The sequence below is a fragment of the Lacerta agilis genome, chromosome 10, assembly GCF_009819535.1.
Source record: "Lacerta agilis isolate rLacAgi1 chromosome 10, rLacAgi1.pri, whole genome shotgun sequence".
Lineage (NCBI taxonomy): Eukaryota > Metazoa > Chordata > Lepidosauria > Squamata > Lacertidae > Lacerta > Lacerta agilis.
This window is the reverse complement of record NC_046321.1, coordinates 27,976,150-28,004,145: the sequence shown is the minus strand read 5'-3', so window position 1 is coordinate 28,004,145 and position 27,996 is coordinate 27,976,150. Positions and strand designations below refer to the sequence as shown.

Sequence of the window (27,996 nt, the reverse complement as noted above, 5' to 3'; positions counted from 1 at the left end):
CTTGACAAAGGTCTGGTGGTTTTCCTTTGACCATGTCCCGACGAAGCCAGCGCCTTGGAACTGTTCGTTATTACCAAAATGAAGATGATGACAACAGCAGTAATAGTGGAGGGAGTTCATTGCTGGGTAGTCAGCACATCCTATTTAAAGATGGCTCCGAAAGGTAAGTCAGAACAAAGCAAAAGGGAACCCACACCTTTCCCTCCCTCCTAAATGTTGATGCACTGCCAAGTTTCTCTGCAGCTCATTATAAAACATTAGCTTGTTATTGCTGCCTTTCACATCCAAGGGTTGCAAGTGATACGTAACTGCCCTGAGCTGGGGATAGGAAGAGGCATTTTGTGTTGTGGGAGAAACTAATAGCAGCTTGCATGGTGAAATCCAAATTCATAGATAGATATAGATAGATAGATAATTGAATTTTGAAAAATCACATTTTGCTTTTAGGCATTTGGTTGAGAATTTTCAGCACTGAAAGTTGTATTCGGACCTCAAACTGGATTTCAGATTTATAGATCTGAAGCATGGATTATTGTTGAATTTCAAATCTGAGCACTGCTATATTTTTTAGGAAATTTATTGTTAACATCAAGCAGGGCCCAAACAGGTTTAACTGCAATATTAATCACAGCTATATTGCCCGGAGCTCTGACTCTGCAACCTTCAAAGTGGTGTTTAGAAGACTCAACTTGATTCTTTTCCTACATAGAATTCCAGTATAATTCTTGCCAGATTCTCCCACATCTAACTTCTGATAACCCTCCCTGTTTCCACAGTTTTCCCCCAAGCAGTAATATAGCCACACCTTGTCTGATGCACAGCACATCACTTGATTAGAGGAGAAAGGAAGGGTTGCAGTACAGGAGAAGTAATTTTTCTAGTTCTTCAGCTTTGCTGGCTGTGACATTTCCAAAGTTACAAATCGTATTTATTACAGGAGTCTTAAGGCCCTTCAATGTATTATTAAAAATTAAGTGTAGCACTAGAGTTCATCCTAGCCTTTTATAGAATGTATGGTGCAGCAGTCAGTTGACACAAATAGGTGGTTATGCTGTGGGAAACTTATGTTGCTTTGAAAGAAAATAAAACTTGACAGGGCCCTTTTTCAAAACCTGCTTTACACGTTTCACTTTTAGAAAGTAGCAGTAGCTTAGCACTATAATGACACAACATTTTTTTGGGGGGGGGAATATTTATTGATTTATTTATACATGCATGCATGCACGCATACATATATACATACCCTGCCTTTTTTCCTTGATGGGACTCAAGGTGGCTTAGTTAAAAGCAAGAGCCACAGAAAACAGCCACAAAATGCACCATTAAAAAAAGAGAAACTTATCCTCCTTAAAATGAAAAAAAGTTATTGCTTGTTAAAGCTAGGGAGTTGTCGCTTGCCAGCCATTACTCATGTCACATGGGCTGGCCACTACAAGTGCCCACTGTGCTTGCATTTATTTATCTGTTTTTGCTTTTACGCCCCACCTTTCCTTCATGAAGGTCAAGGTGGTATACATTGCTCTCCTCCTTTCCATGTTATCCTTACAACAACCCTGTGAGGTAGGTTAGGCTGAGAGACGGTGGCTGACCCAAGGTCACCCAGTGAAGTTTCACGGCTGTGGGAGGATTTGAACCAGAGCCTAGTCCAACACACTCACCACTGCACCACACCTGTCACCATGTGAAGTGGCCTCTATTTGCTGGCTGTAATGTTTTTACTGGTCCTCTTTACTTAGGAGGAGGAAAGGTGGAAGAGCTGACTGACAAGTGCAGTGACACTCAAACCACTATCCTGCGCTTTCTCTCTTTCGAAGTTTGAGTCCAAAAACAGGTCAGGGCCACAGGTTCCCCATGACCAAAGAAGTTCAGTTTACAAAAAAGGCTGAGGGTGAAGGGAAGCTGTGTTCCTTGTTTTTCAGGCAAACGGTTTGTCAGGATTTTTCTCTTCCCCCTCACCCCTGGCTCAGTCAGTTGGCAACCCCATTTTCCATCTAGGAGTAGCTATTCCCTGACTCCTGAGGTGCGGGGGGGGGATGCATTTATACACTGCTTGTGAGCTTCCCAGAGGCATCTAGTTGGCCATTGTGGGAAAAGGATGCTGGGCTAGGTGGGCTCTTCTGTTCCTCCTTCCTTCCTGTTCCACCACGAGCAGCTGCTAGATGCTAAGCCATCCAGGAAAACCGCAGCTGCTGCAGAGGAAGCAGGCAGGAAGTAAGAGGTGGGAGAAAGAGCAAGCAGAGCAGTCTATTTGTGTGCTGAGCACATCTTCTCTCGCTTTGCAGAAGATCCGTAGGCGGCTAAGAAATGTTGACATCTGCCTCTGCTCCCCCCAACTTTTAAAAAATCATTTTTTAAATAGGCCAGGCAGAAATAGCTGCTTGTGCTATTTAAAAATGCACTCAGCAGCAAAGTTGTATATCTCTGTATTACCCTGGGCATTTCTCCTAATTCTGCATGAAAAACCACTTCTGGTTGTGTTCTGGTTTCTTCCTGTAATATCAGGGGTGGCCAACTCCCAAGAGACTGCGATCTATTCACAGAATTAAAAACTGGCAGTGATCTACCCCCTTTTGGGGGGTTCGGGGAAAAGTTGCTGAGCTTTTTTTAGGGAGGAGGACAGCCGCAATTTTTGGGACTTCAAGGCTAAGCTGTTACCCATTTTTAGGGAGAAAAAAATCAACAGATCGCTGGGGAAACAAACAGCCTCACTGAGCAAACTCCATCTTCCGTTCTGCAGATCGTGCAACAATGGGGGACGGGGCGAGGAGGCGGGGCGTGATTTGATTTCAATGCTAAGGAAAGGGACCCAGCGATCGATTGCAATCTACCAAAACCTCCCAGGGATCTACCAGTAGATTGCAATCGCCCTGTTGGACATCCCTGCATGGAAACACCCTGTTGATCCCTCAGTGGCTATTTCCTGATCTGTCACACCTAATGTACAGACAGAGAGGTGAGACAGGAAGTATTTATCATACCACAGCAAATATGAGCCACTGGTTTGCTGAGGTTATTATTGAAATTTTAAAGTGTGGGTGGGCAACCTGTGGCCCCAATATCAATTTTGTGGCTCCTGAAATTTCCTCATTCTTCTATACAGTGGTACCTCAGGTTACAGACACTTCAGGTTACAGACTCCGCTAACCCAGAAATAGTACCTCAGTTAAGAACTTTGCTTCAGGATGAGAACAGAAATCACGCAGCGGTGGCGCAGCAGCAGCGGGAGGCCCCATTAGCTAAAGTGGTACCCCAGGTTGAGAACAGTTTCAGGTTAAGAACGGACCTCTGGAACAAATTAAGTTCTTAACCCAAGGTACCACTGTATTGTCAGGGGTTATTCCTTTCATCTTTATTTCCTTTGGGGGGGGGACCTAGCATCTTAAAGTGTGTCTCCCCTCTTTCTATGTAATTTCAGAACAACTGGAAGGATCTGAGAATGTGTTTATAGCACACTAAAGTCAGAAAGGCATTGCTTTCACTTGCTTTCCAGAACATTAGCTGTATTGATCTGTTGTATTAGGCTCCCTTGTATACTTACTTGAGAGTAACCCCGTCAAACCCAGTGGGGTTTGCTTCTGAGTAGACATGCATGGGATTGAGAGAGCTAACCTTCAGTAGTTTTGATGACCAGTGGTAGGCAGCCCCCCAATAGATTGTCCCTGAGGAAATGTGTCCCTTGGACAGAAAAAGGCTGCCTGGCCCTGTTTAAAGCTTCAGGCCTCGTAACACACTTCTGGGTTGCCCCAGTTCATCTGCAGTCCATCAGTTATATGGTTCAAAACATGTATAGTGTGTACACGTGCCTGGATTGAGACATTGCTCCAATGCTGGCATAAGAAAAGGAACAGAACAAAGCCACCCACAGAGAAACCAGGAGAAGGAGGGTTCTCTTGTTCTAGGATCCTTTCCCCACCTAGAGCGTCAAGCATGCCCCATAATCCCCATAATTTGAGAATATTTTGGGGTGTGCAGCATAGAGCATGGGTTCCCCAAGGGAGCCCACAACCTGATTTCACCCAGTCCTCTTTGGGTTCCATCATCTGTTCAACAGAGAGGGGAAGGGGCTTCAGGCTTGTGCAAACTGTACAATTGCAGCTCCTTCCACTGCAAGATCAAAGCAGAAGAGGGAATGTTTCGGCAGATGTTTTGCAAATATGCAAAAGGTAGTCTGTGCGTTTTGCAGTGGCTGTTGCATGTCTGCCTTTTGAAGTTTTGAGTTTCTAAATAGCTTTAACTTGGGGCTTGCAGTTTGTCGGTGCACAATCTTATTTGCAGTCTTCTGCAGAGATGACTGAATTCTTTTTAATAAAAACAAAAGCAAGCCAAATGTCATACACAAATGGTAGTTGGTGACTTGTTGCTTTCATCTTTATCTCACCCTTTCTCCAGTGTACATGGTTCCACCTTCCCATTTTATCCTCACAAAACTGTCATGTGGCAGCTAAGACTGAGAATGTGTGACTGGCCCAAGGTCGCCTAGTAAGAAGAGTCCCTGTTGTCATGGTGGCTGCCCAAATGCTCCTGGGAAGCCCACAAGCAGGGCTTGAGCATAACAGCACCTGCTGCACATGTTCCCCAGCAACTGGTCTCCAGATGCATACTGTCTCTGATACTGCTGGTAGTGCATAGCCAGCCACCATGATTACTAATAGCCATTGAGCTTCACAGCTAGGCAGGAATTTGAACCAGTCCCTCCCTGGACCAAGTTTACAGCTTACAGCTTACTCCCCTTTCAGAGTATTTCACCCACCTGCAGTGCACAATTATCGCCACATAATGGACATTCAAAAGCTAGTTCTAATCCCTTTCAGATCCATACTAACCTTGAACACGCATCATTTCCCCTTTTCTCTTTCTGTCCTGTTAAGTGCATGGATATGTCTGTTAAGTGGTGAGAGTTTAGTCCAGACACAGGCAAACCGGCCCTCCAGATGTTTTGGGACTGCAACTCCCATCATCCCTAGCTAACAGGACCAGTGGTCAGGGATGATGGGAGTTGTAGTCCCAAAACATTGGAGGGCCGAGTTTACCTATGCCTGGTTTAGTCATTACATACCACCAGCTTCATGTGTGTGAGGTTTGCCTTTCCCACACATTTATTGATTGATTAAATTTGTGTCTTGTCTTTCTTCTGATGAACTTGGAGCAGTGTTTGTGGGTTTATTCCCAGCTCTCAATTTATCCTCACAGCAACCCTGTGAGGTAGGTAGGATTGGGAGAGAAAGTAGATAAAGTTTGCTTTTAAGGGCTCACCTGCTGAATTCACACTTTCTGAAATGCAAGAATCAAAACACAGCCATCCTTCAAATTTTGCAGTTCCCTGGATTCTTCAGTACAGTTCTACAGCCAAGTAATATGTCCAGACATGCAAATATTAGAGGAATATATAGTACATAACTGTGAAAATAGCATACAAAATGCATATATTAGAGAAAATTGCTTTGTGAAAATGTGCATATTGAACAGAACAGGATACAAAAATGTGTATATTAGGCGAAGTTAGCACTACAATGCTGATGAATTTAAAATAAAAACTGTAAACTGACGTGGTAGTATGGAGAACTGAACTTAAGACTGGAAGAATGAGAAATTGTCAGATTCACCCATCCCTGGTGGTAGACTTGCTTGAGAAAGTCTCAATCAACAAGTTTGTTTCATGACATAGTGGGGATTTGAACTGTGGTATTTATATGCACGAAAGCTGCCCCAGGTCGTTTGACCCTTTAAAAGATATAGTTCTCTTTTTCTGTCTTAGAAAAGACTGCACAAGACACTCTGTTTAGGGTTTAAACATAGCACATTATTTTACCTGGTATACTAAAACATATTTACATGCATTTATTTATATATCTGAGACTGATAGACTTATGATACTTTACAGACTTCTTCTGAGGCACATAGCAGCATACAACAAACTCACTAACTAAAGCTCTACAGTTGATAACAGACATAACCGGAAAAAAAAACTGCCTATTGCGGTGACATCATAGAATTCTATGCTACATTAACTATTTCCATAGCATTTTAGATGCACCACTCCCACATGAACCTGGTTCTTCCATTTCTTAGTCCACCATTCTAACCACTATCACACTGACTCACATCGGCATGACAACGTGTTTATTTTTTCACTCCTGCAGCCGGAGCATGAGAAGGAAATCAAGCAGTGTGAAGCGGCCGTCTCCGGCTCCTAGCCTGGGAAGCAACCCTGCTGCCCATACCACCTCCTATTATAGCGAGTCTGTGGTCAGCGAATCTTACCTGGGGGATGGCAGGGGACTTTCTGTCAGAAGCAGCGCCATCTTGGATGATCCACTAGACCACAATTCTTACTGGAGTGAGTATTTATTTTCTGCTTAAGCTGAGGTTGGGGAATCTGTTGCCCTCCAGATGTTGGTGGGCTCCAACTCCCATCATCCCTGGGCGTTGGCCATGCAGACTAAAGGGAGGTGGAGTCAAACAACATGGGGGGGGGATACCAGTCTCCCGCCCAGTATAAGCTGTAGAGAGTTTCTATATGGTTGCTTAGCACCTTCCCCAGCTACTTCTTACTTATTCTGAAATATTTATATCTGCTTGCTCTGCAGATTATATCTATGTTTTTCTGTTAGAATCATATAGTATTATGACTGCTCTATTTATATTGATAAGAATCAGGGTTGTGGGTTCAAGCCCCACATTGGGCAAAAGATTCCTGCATTCCAGGGGATTGAACTGTGTGAGTTTTGTGGTCCCTTCAAACTCCATTTCTATGATTCTAGGTATACTTACCCATTGTTGTGCTCTGAATTTCATGGTATTGTTGTGTGTGATGTTGTTAGCTTGAAGAGCAAAGGCCTTCAAAGTAGGAAAATAATTTAAATACACCAGCCCTCCTCAATCTGGTGCCCTCCAGATGTTTAGGGCACCCCAGCATTCCTGCCCATTGGCTGTGCTGGCTGAGGCTGCTGGGAGTTGGAGTCCAAAACATCTGGACAGGGGCGTCGCTAGGGGGGTGCGGTGGGGGCGGTACGCCCCCGGGGGACAGTGGCCACAAGCGGCGGGTGGGGGCGACAAGCGGCGGGTGGGGGCGACAAGCGGCGCCCCTCCCGCCACTCCCCAGGCAACGCCGGTCACCCCGGGAGCAGCAGCGCTGCACGGACGGGGTGCTCCCTCGGCCGTGCGCTGTTGCTCCCGGGGCGACCGGAGCGAGCGGCGGCGCATGGGGGTGACAAGCGGCAGCCCCTCCCGCCATTCCCAAGCGCTGCCGCTCCCTCCGTCACCCCAGGAGCAACAGCGCACGGCCGAGGGAGCACCCCGTCCGTGCAGCGCTGCTGCTCCCGGGGTGACCGGCAGCGTGGGGAGTGGTAGGAGGGGCCGGCGCTTGTCAGCCCCACGCGCTGCCGCTGGCTCCGTCCCCCCGGGAGCAGCAGCGCACGGTGTGTGCGGTGCTGCTGCTCCTGGGACAACGGAGCGAACGGCGGCACGTGGGGGTGACAAGAGGCAGCCCCTCCCACCATTCCCACGCGCCGCTGCTCCCTCCATCACCCTGGGAGCGGCAGCGCACGGCCCGACGACGGAGTGCGCCTGCACGCGCAGGCGCACTCTGTCATCGGATCGCCGCTTCCACAGCCTCCTTTTGAGCCGGAGAGCTTAAAAGCGAGCTCTTCGGCTTAAAAGAGGGCTGCAGAAGCGGCGCCGGCACCCCCGGAAACGCCCTGGGGGCGGAGCGTCATGACGTCACAATGTGATGTCACGATGCCCCGCCCCCGGGGCGTTTCCTTTGCCGCCCCGGGTACCGCGGAGCCTTACTCCGCCACTGCATCTGGAGAGGAGCTTGCATCCGCTTTGCTCTTCCCCAGGTATTTTAAGTTGGTGCAATATGACAGCCAAGCCATAGTTTGGTTAAGGTTTGTGGTTAAGGTTTCTTCTCTTTAATCACAGCCCATAGTTGTAGGACAAACCTTGGCTACAGGTTATAGTTAAGGGAGGTAATGGCTAATTTGACATCAGGTGGGCGTAGCTTGCCCAAATCTGTCTCATGGGTGAAATCAGGAGGTCTAGCAAGCCAGATTGGGCCCAAGAGCCATTGTTTCCCCACCCCTGGTGTGGACAATACTGAGATTGATGGTCTGATCCAGGATGATAAGGCAGCTTCCTGTTTTCCTAAAGAAGTTCCTCTTTCCTGGCCAGGCGAGGAGCTGTCAACGAGGAGGAGGAGAGGTACTGGAGCCTCAGAGTTCAGTAAAAAAATCAATGGGCTGGTTGAAAGGAAAACCTACGACACCTATGCCTCATCATCTGGCTACTCCTCTGAGGATGACTATGCAGGTACAGAAGTGCTCTTTGTCCCAAGGCAGTAGCAATGATGCTCTGTAATGAGAAACCTCTCAGGAGAGAAAACTTCCGTTAAAAAAATCTTCTTGCACCAAACCCTGTCCTGCAGCATAGACTACTTTTAGGTCTCTTGTGGTGAAAACAGATAACCCTTTCACAATTGCCCTTTGCATGTAGTGTCATCCTAGCTTTGCAGCTTCTCTCACACACCGGCAAACCTTTGGTTCTGGCATCAGTCTCCCACCCACCCTCCATTCCCTCATGCTGCAGGAAGGCTGCTCACCTTCGTAAAAAAAAAAAACTAAAAAAAACCAAAAAAATAAGAACGACATGACACAGAATGCAAAATTTCAGTTGCAATTAAGCAAGCTGCAGCGACAAGAATTTAGATGCCCATACTGGTCTTGTGTTCTAGGGTTCTGTGGGGGTGGGGCAAGACCAGTTGCTATTTCTGCAGCGGATCTGCGTCTCCAGCATCCTAGAGCATGAAAGGGGAACTGTTAAGCAGTTGTATGCTCCAAAGTGAAGGAACACTGAAAGTACATTTTTGCTTCATTTTGAAGAGAATGGTGTGCAAGTTCTGTTACGCTCAATGGAACTTCACAGGAACCACAACGTAAGTCACTCCAAAGGAAGATACTGGAGCACACCAGAGCTATGTGCACAGGAGACAGTAGTTCTAGCTTGAAGGGCAGCACATGGAGGTCTGTGCTGATAGTTGTAAAGCATCCCTAATTTTTATTACTATTGTATAATCTTAGAAGGTTGCACAATATTCAAAGAGGTGAGGCTGTGAAGGGGCATGGGTATGACTATAATGAAGGAACCCTGCTCTTCTGAATTCGCCACTATGCTACTGGATGCCCAAAACACCTCACCCCACATCAGGGCAAAGAGGTGAGTTTTCACCTGCTGAAAAAATGACAAGAGTGTTGTGATTGGATGGGGCTGAGAAGGGAGGTTGTTTCAAAGGTTTGAGGCCAGCACAGGGAAGGCCCACCCATCTGTCAGGAATGCTTTGATGACGTTTTCTGCTTGGCGGGGGGTTGGACTGGATGGCCCTTGTGGTCTCTTCCAACTCTATGATTCTATGGGCCCCCTTCCTCACTAGGCATAGGGACCACCACCAAAGCTTCCTTTGCACTTCTTAAAACTCAGGCAGGTTAGTGAATGCTTTATCAGTCAGTCCCCTGTTTCCTTGGACAGGTTTCTTCTACTTTGGGAACCAAGGAAATAGAATCGTAAAGAAATAATGTCTTTTCCTTCCATTCAAAGTGTGTGAGGGAGGGAGGAAAAAGTGATGTCCTGTTTGCTGACAAACCTATATTCTGTTTCCTGCAGGTCACACCTACTTGGACCAGAACACTTCTGGTTCCGTGCTGAGGAATGCGCTCTCCAAAGCAGGCTCTTTTCTGTGGCTGGTGCTTACGTCACCAGGTAAATGGAAAAACCATTAAGTGTTTTATTTATGGGAGTGATTTTCATTATGCAAGTTAGCAAATGGAAATGAAAAGACAGCCTGAGCCCTTTTATCCCCACTGAGATCACACTGCTAGTTGTCCATCATATTACAGAGGCCTGGCTGGCCTCAACTACAAATCAGGCATTTAGTGTTTCTGGTCCAGTGCTGTGGAACACTCTGCTAGCAGAGATGCAGCAGACATCCTCCCTTTGGGCTTCCATACATTTCTTGAAGATCTTTTTGTGCCAATACAATTACGTGACTATTTGTGACAACAGTAGTTGGTGATAACATTATTGCCTTAGCATTGCTAAGCAAATTGGCTTCCTGTCACATCACAAATTTCTTCATGTCTAGAGAGCTGGAATCAAATCTCTTGATATAATTCAACCCTTTCACAATGGAGTCTCCTCCTGAATTTCCTGTAACAGAAGGGCAGTTTTTCAGGATAGCAGTGGGAGCATCGCAGAAGATTTAGATGTTCTGGTTTCTCTGACTGTTGCCATTTCTGCTGTCAGATCTGCCTACATGGCAAGCGAATAAAGGAAGTTGCATGCCAAGAACTGTTTCCGATGAGCTACATTGGGGAGATGGGAAGTGCGTGGTGGGAAGCTGGTATTATACCACTTTGCCAGAGCAGGAAATGAAGTCTTGAAACAAGCTGAGCTGTCGACATGGCCTGTTGCTGTTTTTCATGCTGTTCTGGTGACTTTGCAGGTCGGGTCTTTGGATTGCTATACTGGTGGATGGGGACCGCGTGGTACCGCCTGACCACTGCAGCCTCTCTGCTGGATGTCTTCGTCTTAACACGGTCAGTGTGGCAGAGAATTTGGAACGCTCAGGAGTGTGGCTGGCAGCAATTTCTGAACTGGCTGAGAGGCGGCAATTGGGTGGGAGCTGAATAGTGCAAATACCGACAGGGTTTCCAAAGCTTGCCCTAGAGGAGGAAGTGGGGGCCTCTTGCTCTCCAGGAGTTGATAGACTCTGACTCCCTGAAAATTGGCCATGCTGAACTATTTTTCTTTCTTTTTCTGTTTTGTATCTGATGCTTTAGCTTTGATGTGGTTGCAGTGGCGTTACTATTTTGATTTTGTTATTCAGCTTGGAATGATATTTTGTAGCCTCTCTGTGCATATATGTTTAATTAATGAATAATAATAAATAGTGTGTATGTTGTGTGGTTGGAATGATGGATTTGTTAGCTGCCTTGAGCTTATTTTGAAAATTAGGTGGGCTAGTCATTTGAAAAATAAACAAAATAAGTATGTGCAGTCTTTCTGATGTCATACAGGCTGCCCCTTATTTGCTGGAATAGCCTCTCCCATGGCTGATGCTGGACTACAATTCCTATCATCCCTGACTGTTGGCCATGCTGGCTGGGGCTGATGGGAGTTTGGAGTCCCAACACCATTGAGAGGAGGATGACAACAGGTTGGAGACCGCTGAAGTAAGGGGTCACCATATGCAACCCAGTATCTGGGGCTGAGATTGGAGCTACAGGTTGCAAGAGACTTGTTGTCAAAGTGTTGTGCGAAGATGTCATGTTGCCTATTTCCCCGTCTCCTTCTGTTGCATTGTGGGGTGGGAAAGCCCACAGCATGATGGCTGACACATTGTGTTGGGGTAGTCCAAAATTTAGTAATCTCAGTCTCGGAGAGGGGCAGTGCAATATTTACTTGCTACATGTTGCATTGTGATAGACCAAGGGTGGGGGACCACAGGCCTGGGGTCTGAATGTGGCCCTCTATGCTTCACTGTGTGGCCCTCAGAGCTCTCCCAGGTCCCACCCCTCACTCTCCCTACTTTGCACCCCTGGTACTTGGAACTTGGATAATGCTTGGGTATGCTTTCCCTGCTTTTGCCTTTTGCCCTGCCCACCACTGCCATGTGGCGCCCCCGGAAGGTTGCCCAGAATGAAATGTGGCCCTCAGGCTGCAAAAAGATTTTCCCACCCTTGTGGTGGACATGATGAGGAAGGAAGGGCAAATTGACCACAGACAGTGGCTGCTCCGCTTCTTTGTCAGGTTTTGCCTTTGTGGAATTCCACTGCATCTTATCCTCTCCCTTTCTCTCTTGCTCCTTGGTGGCCAGGAGCTATCCGATCCTGAAGAAGCTCCTCTTGCTGCTGCTCCTGTTGCTGCTCCTGACTGCCATTGGCTACGGTGAGTTCCATATTGTTGTCAAGGTCCTCCTGCACATCAGTAAGCGCTGCTGCTGATTAGTTATTCACCAACTTCCTTTCAGGAAGGGGAGAACTGTAGTGTAATAAGGACTGCTTTGCAGGATCAGACCACCCACCATTCCTTTTCCTGCAGCAGCCAACCAGATGCCTCTGGAAGCTCGCAGGCAGGGCATGATGGCAATTATTAGTCCCTGTTTTTATCTGCCTGTATCTGAACACTGAGGTTCCAATTTTGCTACCTCTGCTGGTAGCTTTTGTTAGTAATATCCAAGATTCTGTCTGATCTCTTTATTTTTTTAAATTTCCCTTTCTGGGGAGAGGCTGTAGGTCAGTAAGGGTCCACATGTTTTGCATGCAGAAGGTCTCGGGTTCAACCACCGGCATCTCCAGGACAGGTGGGGGAAGGACAGAGTTGGGGCTCTCCAGATGCTGCTGAACTATAACTCCCCCCATCCCTGAGCATTGGCTGGGGCTGGCAGGATGGAGGCAGCGTTGAGCTAGAAGAACCATGACTGCTTCCAAAACTTGTGTCCATTCCCACATCTTATGGTGAATTCCTCAAATTAATTTGTGTGAAGTTCTTCCTTTTATCCGCCCTGAGCTGACTGTGATGCCAATCCATTTCATTGAGTGACCGTATGTTCTGGTGTTATGAGGTTGAGTGGTGTTGTATAAATCGGCCTACCCACGTAAGCCCTCATTTGAATATTGGTGTGTACTCTGAAGTTTATATTTAGCTAGATTTTTGTAAGTCATTCTGGACATCTGCTTTGACAGAAAAGCCAGGTAAAGACCCATCAGATAAACCCAACTGTAACTGAACTCTCCTTACTAATCACATTTAGGCGCCTGGTATTTTTACCCCTTTGGACTCCACCCATCTGTGTTTTCTTGGGGATCTGTGAAGCTGTCTTCTCCTGTTACCAAAAAGGGAGATGAAGCAAGAGATTTTGTTGCATTCTCGGAGGTGAGTACTATGTGGGTCTCAGAGGTTCATGAGCAGGAGACACCCTGCAAGATTTCTGCTCACCCCTCATGTTGGATAATCTCCCCAGGCTGAGCTGAGCTAAGGAGTTCCCTCTTTACTTCACAGGGATATAATTATATTATTGTATACATAGGTGGATTCATGCAGAGCCAAACACTTTGCTGTTGGCTGCTGCTGAGCTGTAACCTGGGGTTAAAATGGTCATAAAATCATAATGGGAACTATGGTGGGTGGTGCTGTGGTCTAAACCACTGAGCCTCTTGGGCTTGCTGACTGGAAGGTCGGCGTTTCGAATTCCCACGACGTGGTGAGCTCCCGTTGCTCTGTCCCAGCTCCTGCCAACCTAGCAGTTCGAAAGCACACCAAGTGCAAGTAGATAAATAGGTATCGCTCCAGCGGGAAGGTAAACGGTGTTTCCATTCCATGCGCTGCTCTGGTTTCACCAGAAGCGGGTTGGTCATGCTGGCCACATGACCTGGAAAAACTGTGGACAAACGTCTGTTCCCTCGGCCAGTAAACCAAGATGAGTGCCGCAACCCCAAGTCGTTCCGACTGGACTTAACTGTCAGGGGTACTTTATCTTTTTATGGTGGGTTAAGAATCCAAGGGATAGCTCAGTCAGTAGAGCTGAGAGCATTAATCTCAGGGTTGTGCGTTCAAGCCAAACATTGGGCAAAAGATTTCCACATTGCACGGGGTTGGAAGAGATGGTGCTCGTGGTCCCTTCACACTGTATGATTCCAAGAACAAAGAAAGAGCCTTGTTGTATCTGAAGCCTAGGATACATTCCCAGCATACATTTAAAGGAAATAATTCTGGGAGCTGCAGTTTGTCAGGAGTGCAGAGAGCATTTTACATGATTCATTTTAGATTCTTTCTAATAAATTATGGTGATAGTAGCCTTATGTAGCTGCATCTCTCTCTCTCTCTCTTGCTCTCTCTCCCTCTCCCCCTCCCTCCCTCCCTGCCCTGGATTTAAAAGGGACAGCAGCAGGTTTTGTCTCGGCTTCAGGCAGTGGAGAGACATCTTGAGAGCCTGGAAGGTGCAGTTTCAGTGCTGGAACTGCAAAAGGGGGGGAAGACAGTGGAAGGGGCAGCTCTGTCTCATGACGATACCCTGTCACTTCTGGATGGGCTGGTGAGACGACGAGAAACCATCTTGAGAGAGGAGTTCCGTGCAGAGTCAGACCTTCACCTCCAGGTAGGGCAGCAGCAGAGAATGAAGGGGACATTTTGGAATCAAGGGGGAGAATTGACTGTAGGGCTGCAAGCATGTTGACTTGTGCACATAATTGCTTAATTTCCGGTTTTGAACACTCCTCAAATTTGGGTATGAGCAGAGCCTGGACCCCCTTTTTGCATTCATGGTGATTTGTGCTCATGGTATCAGGGTGGTTATACACAATCTCGCTTTCTATGTTGCTTGGGCCTGCAAAAGTTTTGGAGTGGACATACTACTTTGTTTCCAATAGGTGCATGTCCTGTAGTTTCCTGATGAAACACTGCAATGCTCTTGCTTCAGGAAACCATTTACTGTAACTTGTCTGGAATCCTTGTTTTTCAGAGGTTTCTGAGAAATGGCTCTAGGGCACTCACTCAGGGGCAACCCTGACATTGACATTAAACATGTCTTCCTTCTGCATGTTGCTCCCTACCCTTGCTTTAAAATAACAGTTGCAGTTTGCTCAGTCTTGATCAGGATCATGGGATGTGGGGAGAAGGGTCAAGCCTTTCCTCTGCATCATTTTTTACCTAAAAATGATCTCCTGAAGCTGCTGTTTGCAGCAAACAGCAACAACAAGTAGGATCTTAAGGGGAGGTTTCTAGCAGAGCAACAACATAGAGGGCAAATGCTTGAAAACACAGGTTGTTACACAATTTATCTGTAAGTAATGGCACAAAAATTACTTGCTGGGGCTTTAATTGCAGTTTTGCAGTATGTCAATATTTTGGTTCATTGATTTGTTTGATTAACCAATTCAAAACCAAACTATTAATCAGTTATCAAACTTGTACTTGTTTTTAAAGCTATATACTACTTCTCTTGCCTCTCTACAGAATGAGTTGGATGCTTTTCGATCCCAGCTACGGAAGGATTTTGACAGTCTCTTGAAGAAAGTATCCCAGGCTTCAGAGGTAAAACTTGACTTCATATTTTAAGGATGCAGTGTTTAGGGAAGGCTATCATACCACCTGCATTCATTTCCAAAGAATATTGGCTTGTTGTATCATATGAACCAAGGATCTTGGCTTAAAACAATTCCTGGTTGGTTAAACAAGCCAGCTTCAAAAACCATGGTTTGAAGCTTCTTGATGGCTTCTTGTGACATTCACCAGAGTTTGGTGTAAGTCAAGAATCCTTGCTCATACAACACAACAAGATGACATTTCTTTGAAATTGAAATTACACTGCAGAATAACATAGGAAGCTGCCCATACCAAGTCAGACAGTTGCCCAGTCTAGCTCAGTGCTGTCAACACTAGCAGTAGCTCTCCAGAGTTTCAGACAAGGGGTCTCTTCCATCCCTATTTGGGGGATGATAGAGATTGAAGCTGGGATCCTCTTCATGCTAAGCAGGTGCTCTATGCCTGAGCTGTGGTCCTTCCCAGAAGTCATCCTCCTGACTGCACAGGAGGAGGAAGTGCCTGAACCTTTGCTTGAACTTGCTGGAGCTTTTTCATGTTACGCTAAACCATGGTTTCTTGTTACATGTAGCTGAAACTACTGTCTTAACAGCTCTTGCAGTCGTAATGTGGTCCCCCCCCCATTTTTAATTTGAATAGAATATTAACATTTTCACTTTTTAGTAAAACATGTATAACCTTTACATTGATTATTTCAATTCTGTTTCACTGCATCTTGAAACATGACTAGGTGTGATGCAGCTGATCTTAAGCACATCTCCCACTAATTTAAGGGGGGGGGTTAAGCATGTGCTTAGCTCTGTTTAATTAAATGAGACATGCAAGCCATGTCAGCTGATGGGCAGAAGGACAAGGTTTAGTCCTGCATTGGCTATACATCCTGTTCTCTCCAGAGGCTGAAACAGAAGTGCAGGGGGTGAGGATGAGGAAGGGCTGTCTTGAAGCATTTTGCAAAAGCAGTCTTTGAAGCAGCCTCTTGCTTCTCCCCTATGTAGCCGGTGGTGAGTTGGAGAGAGGAGGCTCCTTTCTGCTCTCTCCTACTGCCTGCCTGCTCACTCACTTAAATAAGATAAGATAAGATAAGATTTATTTATTGTCATTGTCCGTATATACACAGTATACACAACAACGAAAATCAAACACCCAAAGACCGGATTTACCATACACATTTGCACATATCTCCAACACTCTCATCCTTATTAAAACATAATCTATTAAAACATAACATAATCCAGAGTATAACATAACCTATTAAAAGCATAGCATAACCTAAGAGCCTGTCTCATTCCCTACTACTCACTGCTTACTATTACTTACTACTGACCCTGAGATCATTATTAAGTGCAATCAAAGCTCTTGGATAGAAACTATTCAGAAGGCGTGTGGTTCGAGTTTTCATTATCCTGTATCTTCTGCCCGAAGGCAACAGTTCAAAAAGGTTGTGAGCAGGATGGGTGGGATCTCTCAGGATGTTGTGTGACTTCTTCAAACAGCGAGACGTGAAATGAGAAGCATGGCGCTTCTTCAAAGAGCACTTTTGCAGATGGCTTTAGCCCCTGCTCACCCACTGAGAAGTGGAAAAAGAAGTGGTGAATGGTCTAAATAGAAGACGATGTTATGATCCATCCATCCCTTGCTGCGTCATGTTGTGCTCCTCCAGTTCTAGATATACATACACACGGTGCTGCACAAGCAATGGGTTTTATTCTGCTTTGTTTCTGTTTCCTGACCTGTGTCCTGTTCCTCCCACAGGAGACAGAAACTCGGATGCTCCAAATGACTTCACAGTGGCAAAGGTAATTTGAGCATCCTCAAAAAAGAGTTGTCTCCTATGGCAGTTTCTGTCTTAAGACAGCAGGAGGGCCGGGAATACATGTAACCTGAGAGAATTGTGTTTAAAGTGGCACTGTTCTTAACTTGAAAGTGAAACTTACATATTCTTGGAATAACAGGGTGCATGAATAACCTGAGAATTTCGGTCAGTGCTGTTCATATCATTTATCACCTTTTAAGTAGTGATGCTGACATATAATGGGCTGGCTGCTTGTGTACTTGCTTATATTACAAGTCAAACCTGATTGTTTGACCCAGAAACCTGTAATTAGTGGCTGAAATACGGTTTTAGGAGATGGGGGGGGGGTTTCCCGCACATCATTGTTTTTAATTCATTTGCAGTTTGCACCACTGTGCTTTTAAGAGAGTGCTTTTTCTTAAGTCCTGTTGCAGTCGAAGATCAACTAGAAACTATGTGCTATTTTTTGATGGCAAGTACTTATAAAGAGGCATAGTCAGTTGTTGCCCTATCACCTACATTCAGAACATCTTATCATACAGTATTTATTCATTTGATTTTTTTTATCCCTCTCTGCGGCCACAGTCTCACAAAGAGACATCCATGAGATCAACAGCAAACAAGACATATTGGAAATCAGAGCAGATCCACACCATCCATTTAAATCACATCCACACACATTTAAAGCACAACTTTCTCCAAAAGTTCCTGGGACCTGTAGTTTCCCCACCTTGTAGAGCTACAGTTCCCAGCACCCTTAAGCTACAGTTCCCAGGCTTCTTTGATGAAATATGCATTGAATGTGCTTTAAATGTATGGTGTGGTACATAGCTTGGATTATGCTGTCTGGTATTACTTGGGTTAATTTTCATGGGGTGGCTGTTGACTGATTTTCACAGCCAAACATAGTTTTTGTAGAACATTATTGGTAGAGGTGATTAAAGACACCACCGACTCAGGAGCAGCTGAATTTTCATTTTGCTTTTGAAGCTCTACACAAGAAGGTCTGATGGGTAATTTCCGAAAGGAGATGGAAAGGCTGGAGGCGCAACTGACAGGCCTGAAAAAGGAATTCATGGTCTTGGCCTCGGATCAGAAAATGTTGTCAAAACACGTGGATTCTTTCCCAGGACAGATCAAGGAAATGCGGGAAGATGTAAGTTCCCCACTACATTTCATTCAGTTCATTTTATTTTATATATCATTTATTTAATCTATATCACACCTTTCCTCCAAGCAGCTCAAGCTGATAATTCATGGTTTTTCATCTCTGCATTTTAAGTCTTGCAATAAACCTGTGAGGTAGGTTACCCTAAGAGACAGATTCTAGTCCAAGGTCTCCCAGTGACCTTCATAGCTAAGCCTTTCTTGGAAAGCTTTTATCTCTAGTGTAGTATAGCCAGGGAACTGGAGGTCTGCTCCTTTATATGTAGGAGTAGACATGAACCAGGCATGCAGAGCCTCAGGGCCAAATTAAGTCTGTCAGAGGTCCTAATTTTTCCTGCAAGGCTGTTTTCCCCAAGCCACACTTAACCTCCCCTGACATCTAAGATGTGTCATATGTGTGGCAGGTAACAACATGACTGCAAAGGAACAGTCTGAAGATTAAAGTGCATTACTGATGGGTGCTGACAGCAAGCCCTGCTTGCTGATCAGTGCTGAAAGCACATCTCATTGAAGTTATTTATTTATATTTTATTGCTATTATTATAGTAAATTAAAGTAAATAAACAAATGCAAAAGAATAGAAAAAGGAGAGGATACATCAGAAACATTTTTAAAAGCAGAGGAAAGCTGCAGAAACAAAATAAGCATACAATATAGTTAAGATTACAAAACTATATAAGCTTCTTGTTTCCCTCAAGTATATGTTGATTCATGTGTCACTATGGTTTCGACAAATGCATTCCAGATATTTATTAAATTTGTCACCTGTTGTCACAATGACATCAGGTAAATGACAGGCAGGCAGCCTCACCCATCTGACAAAGTGGCCTGCAGGAGGTGGGAAAGGTCAGTGTCCAGCCCACGGATCAGCAAAATGTCAAAATAAAAAATTGTCAAAAGATGAAAAGCTGCAAACACTTTTGTTAAGTATCTCTGCTCCACCCATCATGCCCCTTAGAAAGAATGAACAAATCTTCCAAGGTGGAAGTGTTGCTGTTGCTGTTATTTAAGGTAACAAATGTATACCCCTCCCCAAGAGAGCCCAGGGCAGCTATTGCTTGTTCTCAGTAATCTCTTTACATTCTCTCCATAGAAGGTCTGCAATTCACAGGAGAAAGTGTTTATGAAACCTGTTCTTCTCTTTGTTGGATTTCAGGTGGAAATCCAGTTTCCAATATGGCTCAGCCGATTCCTATCCCAGGCTAAAAGGGACGGGACAGGCAGTCTGTTTCTCCATCGTGAAGAATTAGAGGAACAGCTCCTCAACCTGGAGCAGAAGATCCTTGCCAAGGTCTCTGAGGACCAGCAGCTCTCTGCGCGAGACATTGGGGTGGTACTCCAAAAGCAGGGTGTCATAGGAGTAACAGAAGAGGTGAGAATTCGCTTACCAGTTGGCTGAAGTGGTTCCTCACAAGGGCATTTCCAAGAATGATACTAAGATGGTGGTGTAGAATGTTACTTGTTTGTGCGTATTTAGAGGTCTGGAATGTGAAAGTAATATTGAGGAGCAACAATGAAAAGGCTACCTCACCCCCACTAAATTTGGCTGAAGAAATGAAGAAAGCTTTGTGGGAAACCAGGAGTGAATTTTTCTCCTAGACTGAACACGTGCTCAGTGGCATCCTGTTCTTAATTCTTCGTCTGTGTCCTTTCTTAGTATACTTAGTATAGTAAGCCTGCAATTTGTGTGTTTTTAATTTGTGCGCATTCACCTTTACACACTTGGCAAATTAAAAAAAAAAAAAAATAAAGGGGCAGGCGTCCAGGGGGAAAGAGACTCTGGCACCCACTCCATTGCACCCAGTGTGTTTAGACGATACGCGATTTTGGCTTTAGGCACGGTCACTGGAATGTAAGTTATGGGCTTACTGTATACCTTAATTCTTAGCATATGTATTTGTATGTGAGTTTGGTTGCTGGACCTCAAGGGTCTAGTAAAAAAAACAAAGTAGGTCTCCAATATGTAAAATGTCTCCAGCTGAGCCATAAACTCTGGCTCTCAACCCACACATCTGCAATATGGGGCAAGGCTTTGTAAGCTGTTTAAAGAATGACTTATGTGCAGGTAGCGCTGTGAACACTGAAAATGCTTTATAAATGCCAATTATCATCATGAAGGAGCCAATGATCAGGCCTTCTATTCAGGGCTGAACCAGTCGGTCATGTTTGGTAAGGCTATTCCCTGCCTCCCTTCTACTCTCATGATTCTTCCAGGCCGTTTCTCAACCCAGATGTCCTATGGCATCAGCATAGCCTTATCCAGCTGGTTGGTCTCTGTCCCTGCTCAGCCCTGGAGTTCTTGAAGCTCCAGTGCCCAAACCTACTAGCCCAATGCTCCAAGCTTTGAAAATTCCCAGGGGTACAAATTTTACCCTGGGTTTGGTTTTCTTTTCACGGCCACACTATACTTTTAAGCAGATTGCTTCCCCTCAAGTATCCTGGGAGCTGTAGTTCACCCCTCTCACAGCTACAATTCCCAGCACCCTTAACAAAGTACAGTCCCCAACAGTGTGATGCAGCAGCAAAAATCTAATGCTATTCTAGGCTACATCAGAAGTACAGTGTCCAGATCAAGGGAAGTTCTAGTACTATTCTGCCTTGTTCAGGCCACACCTGGAATACTGTGTCCAATTCTGAGCACCACAATTTAAGTAGGATGTTGACAAGCTGGAAGCTGTACAGAGGAGGGCAACCAAGATGATCAGGGGTCTGCAAATGAAGCCTTATGAGGAGTGGTTGAAGGAGCTGTGTATGTTTACCTTGGAAAAGAAGAGACTGAGAGGAGATACAATAGCCACCTTCAAATATCTCAAGGGCTGTCACATGGAAGAGGGAACAAGCTTGTTTTCTCCTGCTCTGGAGGGTAGGACTCAAACTGATGGCTTAAAGTTACAAGAAAGGAGATTCCAACTAAACGTACAGAAAAACTTTCTAACAGTGAGAGCTATTCAACAGTGGAATGGTCTCCTTCGGAAGGTGGTGGACTCTCCTTCCTTGGAGGTTTTTAAGCAGAGGTTGGATGGCCAATTGTCATGGAAGCTTTAGCTGAGATTCCTGGACTTGATGACCCTTGGGGCCCCTTCCGGCTCTACAATTGATTCTATACCTTTGACAACAGTGCAAGCAATATTTTGGGTGGCATATCAGCAGCCATCCATTAGGTGGCACCGTCAGCCATACCTTTGCTCCCTGACACTTTAATAACTCTTAACTTTGCTAATATATTTGCCTGCTGCATATTAAGCCTCAACTCTCATCCTAGGCAGTATCAGTTATTGGCAAAATAGTGATCAACTCTGCAAGGTTTGAAAGTTCCTTATTTTTCAGGATGTCACTAACAATGTAGTGTGTAAGGCAGGAAGGAATGGTTAAGTCACAATTTATGGGTAATATGCAACAAAGTTCACTCAAAATAGACCCATTGAAACTAATGAATATGACTAAGTTGTGTCCATTAATTTCAATGGGTCTACTCATTGAAATTAATGACACTAACTTTTAATATCACCTTATGCCTCTTCAACAGAGTAAAAATGTGGCATGATGTTCCCAGGCAAAATTTTGGCACAGCAGTCCCACCAGTCCATAAGGTGCAGGTCTCATGTCTTAGTGGTGTGTTGATGCACCACTGATATGCAACCCGTCTCAGGATTTGCACCAGCAGAGCTATACTATAATTCCTCAGGTAGCCTTGCCATTTGCACAGTTTACCTCTAGCCTGGCAGAATAGAACAAAACTGGAAAATAAGTTTTGGAATCCTGAGTTCTCGCCTTACATTCATTCCCTTTGTCTTGTTTCAGCAAGTTCACCACATTGTCAACCAGGCCCTGAAGCGCTACAGTGACGATCGCATTGGAATGGTTGATTATGCTCTTGAATCTGCAGGTATGCAAACTCTGGGTAGGCTGGTCTTTCTGTCCTGATAGCTGTCAAGAAAGGTGGCCTGTGAGCTAGAATTGTCATGATGTTGATGACAGGTCATACTGCTGCAGGAAGGAATTGTCTGAGAATCTTGTATTTCACATTAAAAACAACAACAACAATCATGCTTCTAGCCTTCATGGTGGCAAAGAATAACCTAAAACTTTGTTGCCAGTTTCTGTTATAAACTGAAAAACCAGAAAGGGTTCTCCCTCTGCATATCCACACCTGTTTGTTTCTCAAATTTCAGCAATTTTTGTCTCTTCTGTCTCTCCCAAGAAAAGTCCCTAAACCCCAAATTGCCCATTCAGAATAATGCATGCAAATATGCATTGAATAGCCCAGTTGCAGTTTGGGAATATCTTATTGTTGGAGTGGGAAATGTTATAGGAGTGTTCAAATTATCAGCTGTCTGCATGAGCTCTCTTACTGCTTTGAGCAGAGGGCAAAACGATGTGTCTCTCCTTCACCCGTATCTTCTTAACTACAGGGGCCAGTGTTATCAGCACCCGGTGCTCAGAAACCTATGAGACCAAGACTGCATTGCTTAGTCTCTTTGGGATCCCCCTGTGGTACCACTCCCAGTCTCCACGAGTCATTCTGCAGGTAGGAAGGTTTTATTAAAGGTACAATGGCCCTGCACTACCTTTTCTTCGTTATCCTATTCTGCCCAAAGTGTCTGGTTCAAATCCACAATACCTCACCCAGCAGATTACCTTTTTATTTAGACGTTCATCCTAGAAGGTTGGTATGTATTGAGAATATCCATGTTATCCTCACAACAACTATATAAAGCAAGCCGGGACAGAGAGAGTGTGTTCCTGCCCCAGTAAACTTCATATGCAAGCAGGTATCAATATAGCGGTCTTGAATGTTGAGCTGGAGAAAATATGCTGTGTGTGATATTACATGTTCAGATGAAGAGGATCAATGCTTTGCATAAACTCCCCACTAGACAGAATCTGGAACCTGGCAATATACCTTCCTGATAAATTCTTGCTTTTTGCCCTGGGTTCTTTTGCCACTATTGTCCCACTGCGTGGTCTGAAGGCACCTTGCTAAAGCTAAGCAGATCTGGCTCTGATCTATACCTGGCTGGCTGCCCAGAAACTACATGTATGGCGTTTTGTGTTCCAAGATGGAAGGAAAACAGGATATTGATGTAAAAAATTAAACAGAACTGTGGCAGTAAAAATAAAACCACCTTGTAGGAAGCAGAGAGGTAGTGAGCGCAGTAAGGAACAGGGGTCCACATGATGGAGCACCCTGCTCCCTGACCTGCATGGAATTCCTAGTCACCTGCCAGGTGATTTGTTAAATACTTATTAACAAATGTTTAAATGTCCCTTTGCCCTGTTTTTATATGGAATATGGTAACAGTACCACAAGGTGCCAAGGGCTGTGTTAAATTTGTGAACAAGTACCAACCCAGGGATCACTGTGTTTTCCCTCCTGGTCTTTGCATATTGCGAGCATCATCTCTGCTTTCAGATAGAATGGTTAAGTCTAACATATGGCACTGGCAGCCTCTTACCTAAAACTCTGTGTGTTTGATTTAATTTCAGCCAGATGTCCACCCTGGGAACTGCTGGGCGTTCCAAGGCTCCCAAGGCTTTGCTGTCATTCGCCTTTCGAGCAACATCCGTCCCACAGCTGTGACGCTAGAACACATCTCCAAAGCCCTCTCTCCCAAAGGGACCATTCCCAGCGCCCCCAAGGACTTTGCGGTCTATGTAAGTCACACTTTGCGTAGGACTTGGGGGGGGGGGGGAGGATGTTGTAGTTTTAAAAAGGCACACTGGAGATAATTTCCCATTCTCAGTCAGAAGAGGGAGGCTCCTCCCACACTTTGCTAGCAGGGGTTCCAATAGCATCCAGGGCTTTTCCACCAGAAGAGTCTTATTGGATTTTTCTCGCTCTCTCAAAAGTACAAGATGCCTTTCATAAATTTGCGCAACTAGGTGGTCGGATGCACAGCTATTTAAGGCCCTATCTGCACTATATACATTTAAGCCAATATTATTCCACTTTAGGCAGTCATTGCTTCCCCCCAGACTCCTGGGAACTGTAGTTTGTGAAGTGTGCTGAGAGGAGGCCCCTATTAACCTTACAGAGCTACAGTTGACAGATTTCCCTGGGAAAGGGACTGATAGTTGCTCAGCATCTTTAGCAAATGGTACTTCCCAGTAAGCTTCATGGCCAGGGGGGATTTGAACCCTGGTTTCCCACATCCTAGTCTGACACTACACCGCACTGGCTCTCAGTTCAATCATATACATCAGCTTTCACCCACTTGGTGTCCTCCAAGTGTTTTGGACCACAACCTCCATCAGTTGTGCTGGCTGAGGCTGATGGGAGTTGTAGTCCAAAGAGCCCCATGTTGGCCAAGGCTGATGTGCAGTGTGAATACAGATGTACCAGGCAACCCAAGAGTCTGGGGTGATTGGAGCCATTTGTTAGAAACCTTGGGATCATTAATGAGGAAGTTTGGGTTGGTACAACCAGGAGCCAAGACTGCAGGCATATGTACGATGCAAACTGACATTAGTCTTTGTCCAACTTACACTGCTGCAACTCCCCCACCTCCCTAAGAATCCTGGGAACTGTAGTATGAATGTCTTGAAATTTCATTTGGAGTCCAAGGCCTGCCCTGCAGAACTGCAATTCCCAGGGTATTCAAGAGGGAAGGAATGAATCAAGACAGTATAAGGCAGTAGGCACTGCATTTACAGCACATGGCTTTTCTCAAAAATCCTGAGGATCGTAGTTACCCCTCACTCTCAGCACCCTTAACAAATGATGGGTCCCAGGTGTGGAGGTGTGAGATTCCAAAATTGCACCTCTCTTTGGTAAAGGAGGAAGAGGCATTGGCGTTCGTAACTACCATCAGCCTTCTTTCCCCACCCCTCTGCTGCTCCCATTTGTCCCTTACCTCCTCATAGCCCTGTGTGTTTCATTTTGGCATGCAGCCGCAAGACTGGCCTTTAACCGCACTTGTGTCCCTCCCCCCTCTCTGATCCTGCGGTTGCTCTGATCTCCCCACGGCCCTCCCCTCCCCATTCTCTCACCCCCTTCCCTCCTTCTCCCCAACCTGTTTTTGTTTCCACAGGGCTTAGCAGAAGAAGGGCAGCAAGAGGGCACCCTCCTTGGCCAGTTCACGTACAGCCAGGATGGGGATCCCATCCAAACATTCCACTTGCAGGTAAGGAAGAAAAAGGTGCAAGGTTTGAAGGGTGGTGGTGGGTCCAAACCCTAGCCAAGGTAGAACTTGAGAGTGTGGTAGCTTTTAGGAAGCTACCTCAGACTGAATCAGGTGACTGGTCCATCTAGCTCAGTATTGTCTACACTGATGGGCAGCTGATCTCCAGGGTTTCAGGTAGGTCAGGGCCCTCTCTCAGCCCTACCTGAAGATGCCAGAGATTGAACCTGGGACCTCATGCATGCATGCAAATGCTATAACTCTTCCCCAAAGGAAGCTTTGGTTGAGTTTTAAGCCAGGGATGGAGAAGCTGCAGCCCTCCAATTGCTGCTGAACTCCTATCAGCTGCTGCATCAGGAAGGCCGGTGGGCAGGGATGGTTGGAGTTCTAGTCCAGCAGGACAACCCCCCCCCAAATGTATTGTATAAAATTATGTATAAAAAGTTACAGGACATTAGCAGGAAGCAATGCAACATGTGCTGATTAGAAATGAAGCATTAGTATAGGGTCAGCATTACACTAGCCATAGTTGTATGTGTAATAATGTAACAAATAGGATCAAGAGGGACTGAAACAATTCATTTTTGTACCTCAAGTAATCATAGGACTCTTGTTTGTTATTTAAATTGAATAAATTAATTGTATTGCAGCACATGCCTAATATTTGGTGATGCTAGGCGTGTAGTAGTCATATAAATATTACCTGTGGTCGCAGCAGGAATAAAGAGGGGTTGTTGAAATACCCATCAACAACTCGGCTCAGGGCTGTACAGTTTAAGAGTGGGAAGGTGATACCTGGGGGTGTGAGCAGTGCCAGAGCATCTCACAAAAGAGGGGGGGTGGCGGCATGGCAGCCCTCTTGTCTCCAAAGAAACAAGCTTGATGCTTCTTTGGCCCTCCTCAATTTTTTTTACCTTTCTCTCTTCCCTTTTCCCTCCCTGCTTCCCCTTTTTTACATCCTCAGGATGAAGGCAGGATTGCAGCTTTCCAGCTTATTGAGCTTAGAGTTCTCAGCAACTGGGGCCACCCGGAGTACACCTGTATTTATCGTTTCCGCGTGCATGGGGAGCCGGTCCCTTAACCCCTCCTGCATGCCGCAGCCTTGCTCACTGGCTACCTCAAGTTCTGCGCCTCAGACTGACAAAAGGCAGACGGAGAAAAGCAGTGTTGGAAAGGAGAGCAACTTGGGATGAGTGACACTTCTTTTTGTTACGAGGGGAAGCATGGAGACTTAAATTCCTGTCCTGGTAAATTGGTTCTCTCCTGAGGGCAGGGGTCGGGGTACCTTTCAGTATGCAGAGGGAGAAAGAGGGCTTCTTGATTTTTGGTATTTTATATTCAGCTTTTTGAAAAAAACAAAAGCCTATGCAGTTCATCTCTTCCCCCTCCACCATCAAGAAAAAAGTTTCTGGGTGTTCCTTTAGAAAGCTGTGTCATGATACTGTCATAGTTCTATCAGTGTTTATGTAATTATATTATATTGGGGGGTGGGGGTGGGATGTAGCTATGAATTCTGTCTTCAATAAGGGTAGTAGGAGACTCCATGCTGTTGTTTTTCCCTTTCCTGGGTTGGAAAGGTATAATTTTTTGTTTATCACACTGTAAAAAGTTGTTTGGCGTTGGCTGCAAAAAAGGAGCCTGCACAGTAGAAAAAGACAGAGGGGAAAATTGGTGTTTATTTAAATGACAGAGGCTGCAATCCTAACCAAGCTTACTAGCAAGTAAGCCCCATTTTGCTTAGTGGGAATTACTTCAGTGTGAACATGCATGGGCTTGCCCAGTCAGGTTAAGTATTTAACAACAAAGACTGCCGTGTTGAAAGATGGGAGAAGAGTCTACTTTACAGTGCTCAGAGTTGGTTTTCTAATGGAACTGCTTAGCCCTGCTAGTATGTATCACTGTTGGAACTCATTCCCATTCTAAAACTTAATTTTCAAGAGGGAATGAATATTGTCGTGCTTGCTTAGCCTAACTCCAAGGTGTGGGGGGGCTGCTTGTTAAGTGGCAAGGGAAAGCATTCTGTACATGTTCAGAGACACCCATTATCTCAGAGAATGTACCCCAATCTTAAAATAGAGCTTACAGGGCCTTGATGAGCCCTGCTTCAAATAAACTTAATTTTCTTCCATTGTAAAGGAAACAAGGGGTGCTTGGCTCTTGTTCTGCAAGTTTTAACTCACATGCTGCTGCAATGCCCAGTGGGTTCATATGGTCAAAAACAGTTGGATGCTTATTTAGCTTGCATAAAATATCATATATTTATCACTATAAAAAGACCTGGGGTAAGAGCCACCAACTGTTCCACTAGCAAAGTAGAGCAGTACCTCATCAGTTAAATCCTCAGGCTCCACAGCTCTGAGTAGTTATGGGAGCCACACAAATATCCTGCAGAACAAGGGGTAACTTGTCCTGGTATGCATGTAACTAACCACTTAGTTAGCCAGTCATGCACATTGGCTTGCCAAAGGGCGAGGAAAATCTTGCCACGTTTCTGCACCTGATCCCCACGTGCAAGGTAGTATAAGCAGCTCAAGTTCTGAGGTGGCACAATGGACAGCCTTTCCCCGTCCATACTGTGAGTAGAAAACTAGCAGAGGAATAAAGGTGGGATTTCCCTCCCTGCTAGGCCAGTTTTTATTTTAATTTGCAAAGGGTATTTTTAAAAATGGCATACATACCCATCTTTACTCTGAAGTGGTATGCTCTATGTTATTGCCTCATTCTTCTGCAATATATAGACTAGCCCACACGGGAAATCTCATGACTACTTGGGTAAAGAGGTCAGAATTTGTTACATTTGCTTAACATTAACATTTGCCAACT

At 45.3% G+C, this 27,996-nt stretch overlaps 1 protein-coding gene across 2 annotated transcripts; it reads left to right on the top strand.

Annotated features, from left to right (window-relative positions):
• On the top strand, positions 1-26,673 carry SUN2 (Sad1 and UNC84 domain containing 2). 2 transcript variants are annotated; one of them, XM_033163425.1, is made up of 17 exons: positions 1-163; positions 6,141-6,337; positions 8,173-8,310; positions 9,658-9,753; positions 10,496-10,589; positions 11,870-11,940; positions 12,806-12,927; positions 13,931-14,149; positions 15,007-15,084; positions 16,846-16,889; positions 17,876-18,041; positions 19,209-19,424; positions 21,854-21,938; positions 22,465-22,580; positions 23,540-23,707; positions 25,084-25,176; positions 26,138-26,673. In XM_033163425.1, exons 1-17 carry the CDS (start codon positions 33-35, stop codon positions 26,252-26,254), a joined length of 2,151 nt encoding a protein of 716 aa, XP_033019316.1. In that variant the 5' UTR covers positions 1-32; the 3' UTR covers positions 26,255-26,673. The 2 variants fall into 2 exon arrangements, with proteins under 2 accessions (XP_033019316.1, XP_033019315.1); XM_033163424.1 differs by lacking the exon at positions 1-163 and having other exon boundaries at positions 6,112-6,337; positions 13,937-14,149.
• The last annotated feature ends 1,323 nt before the right edge of the window (positions 26,674-27,996 follow it).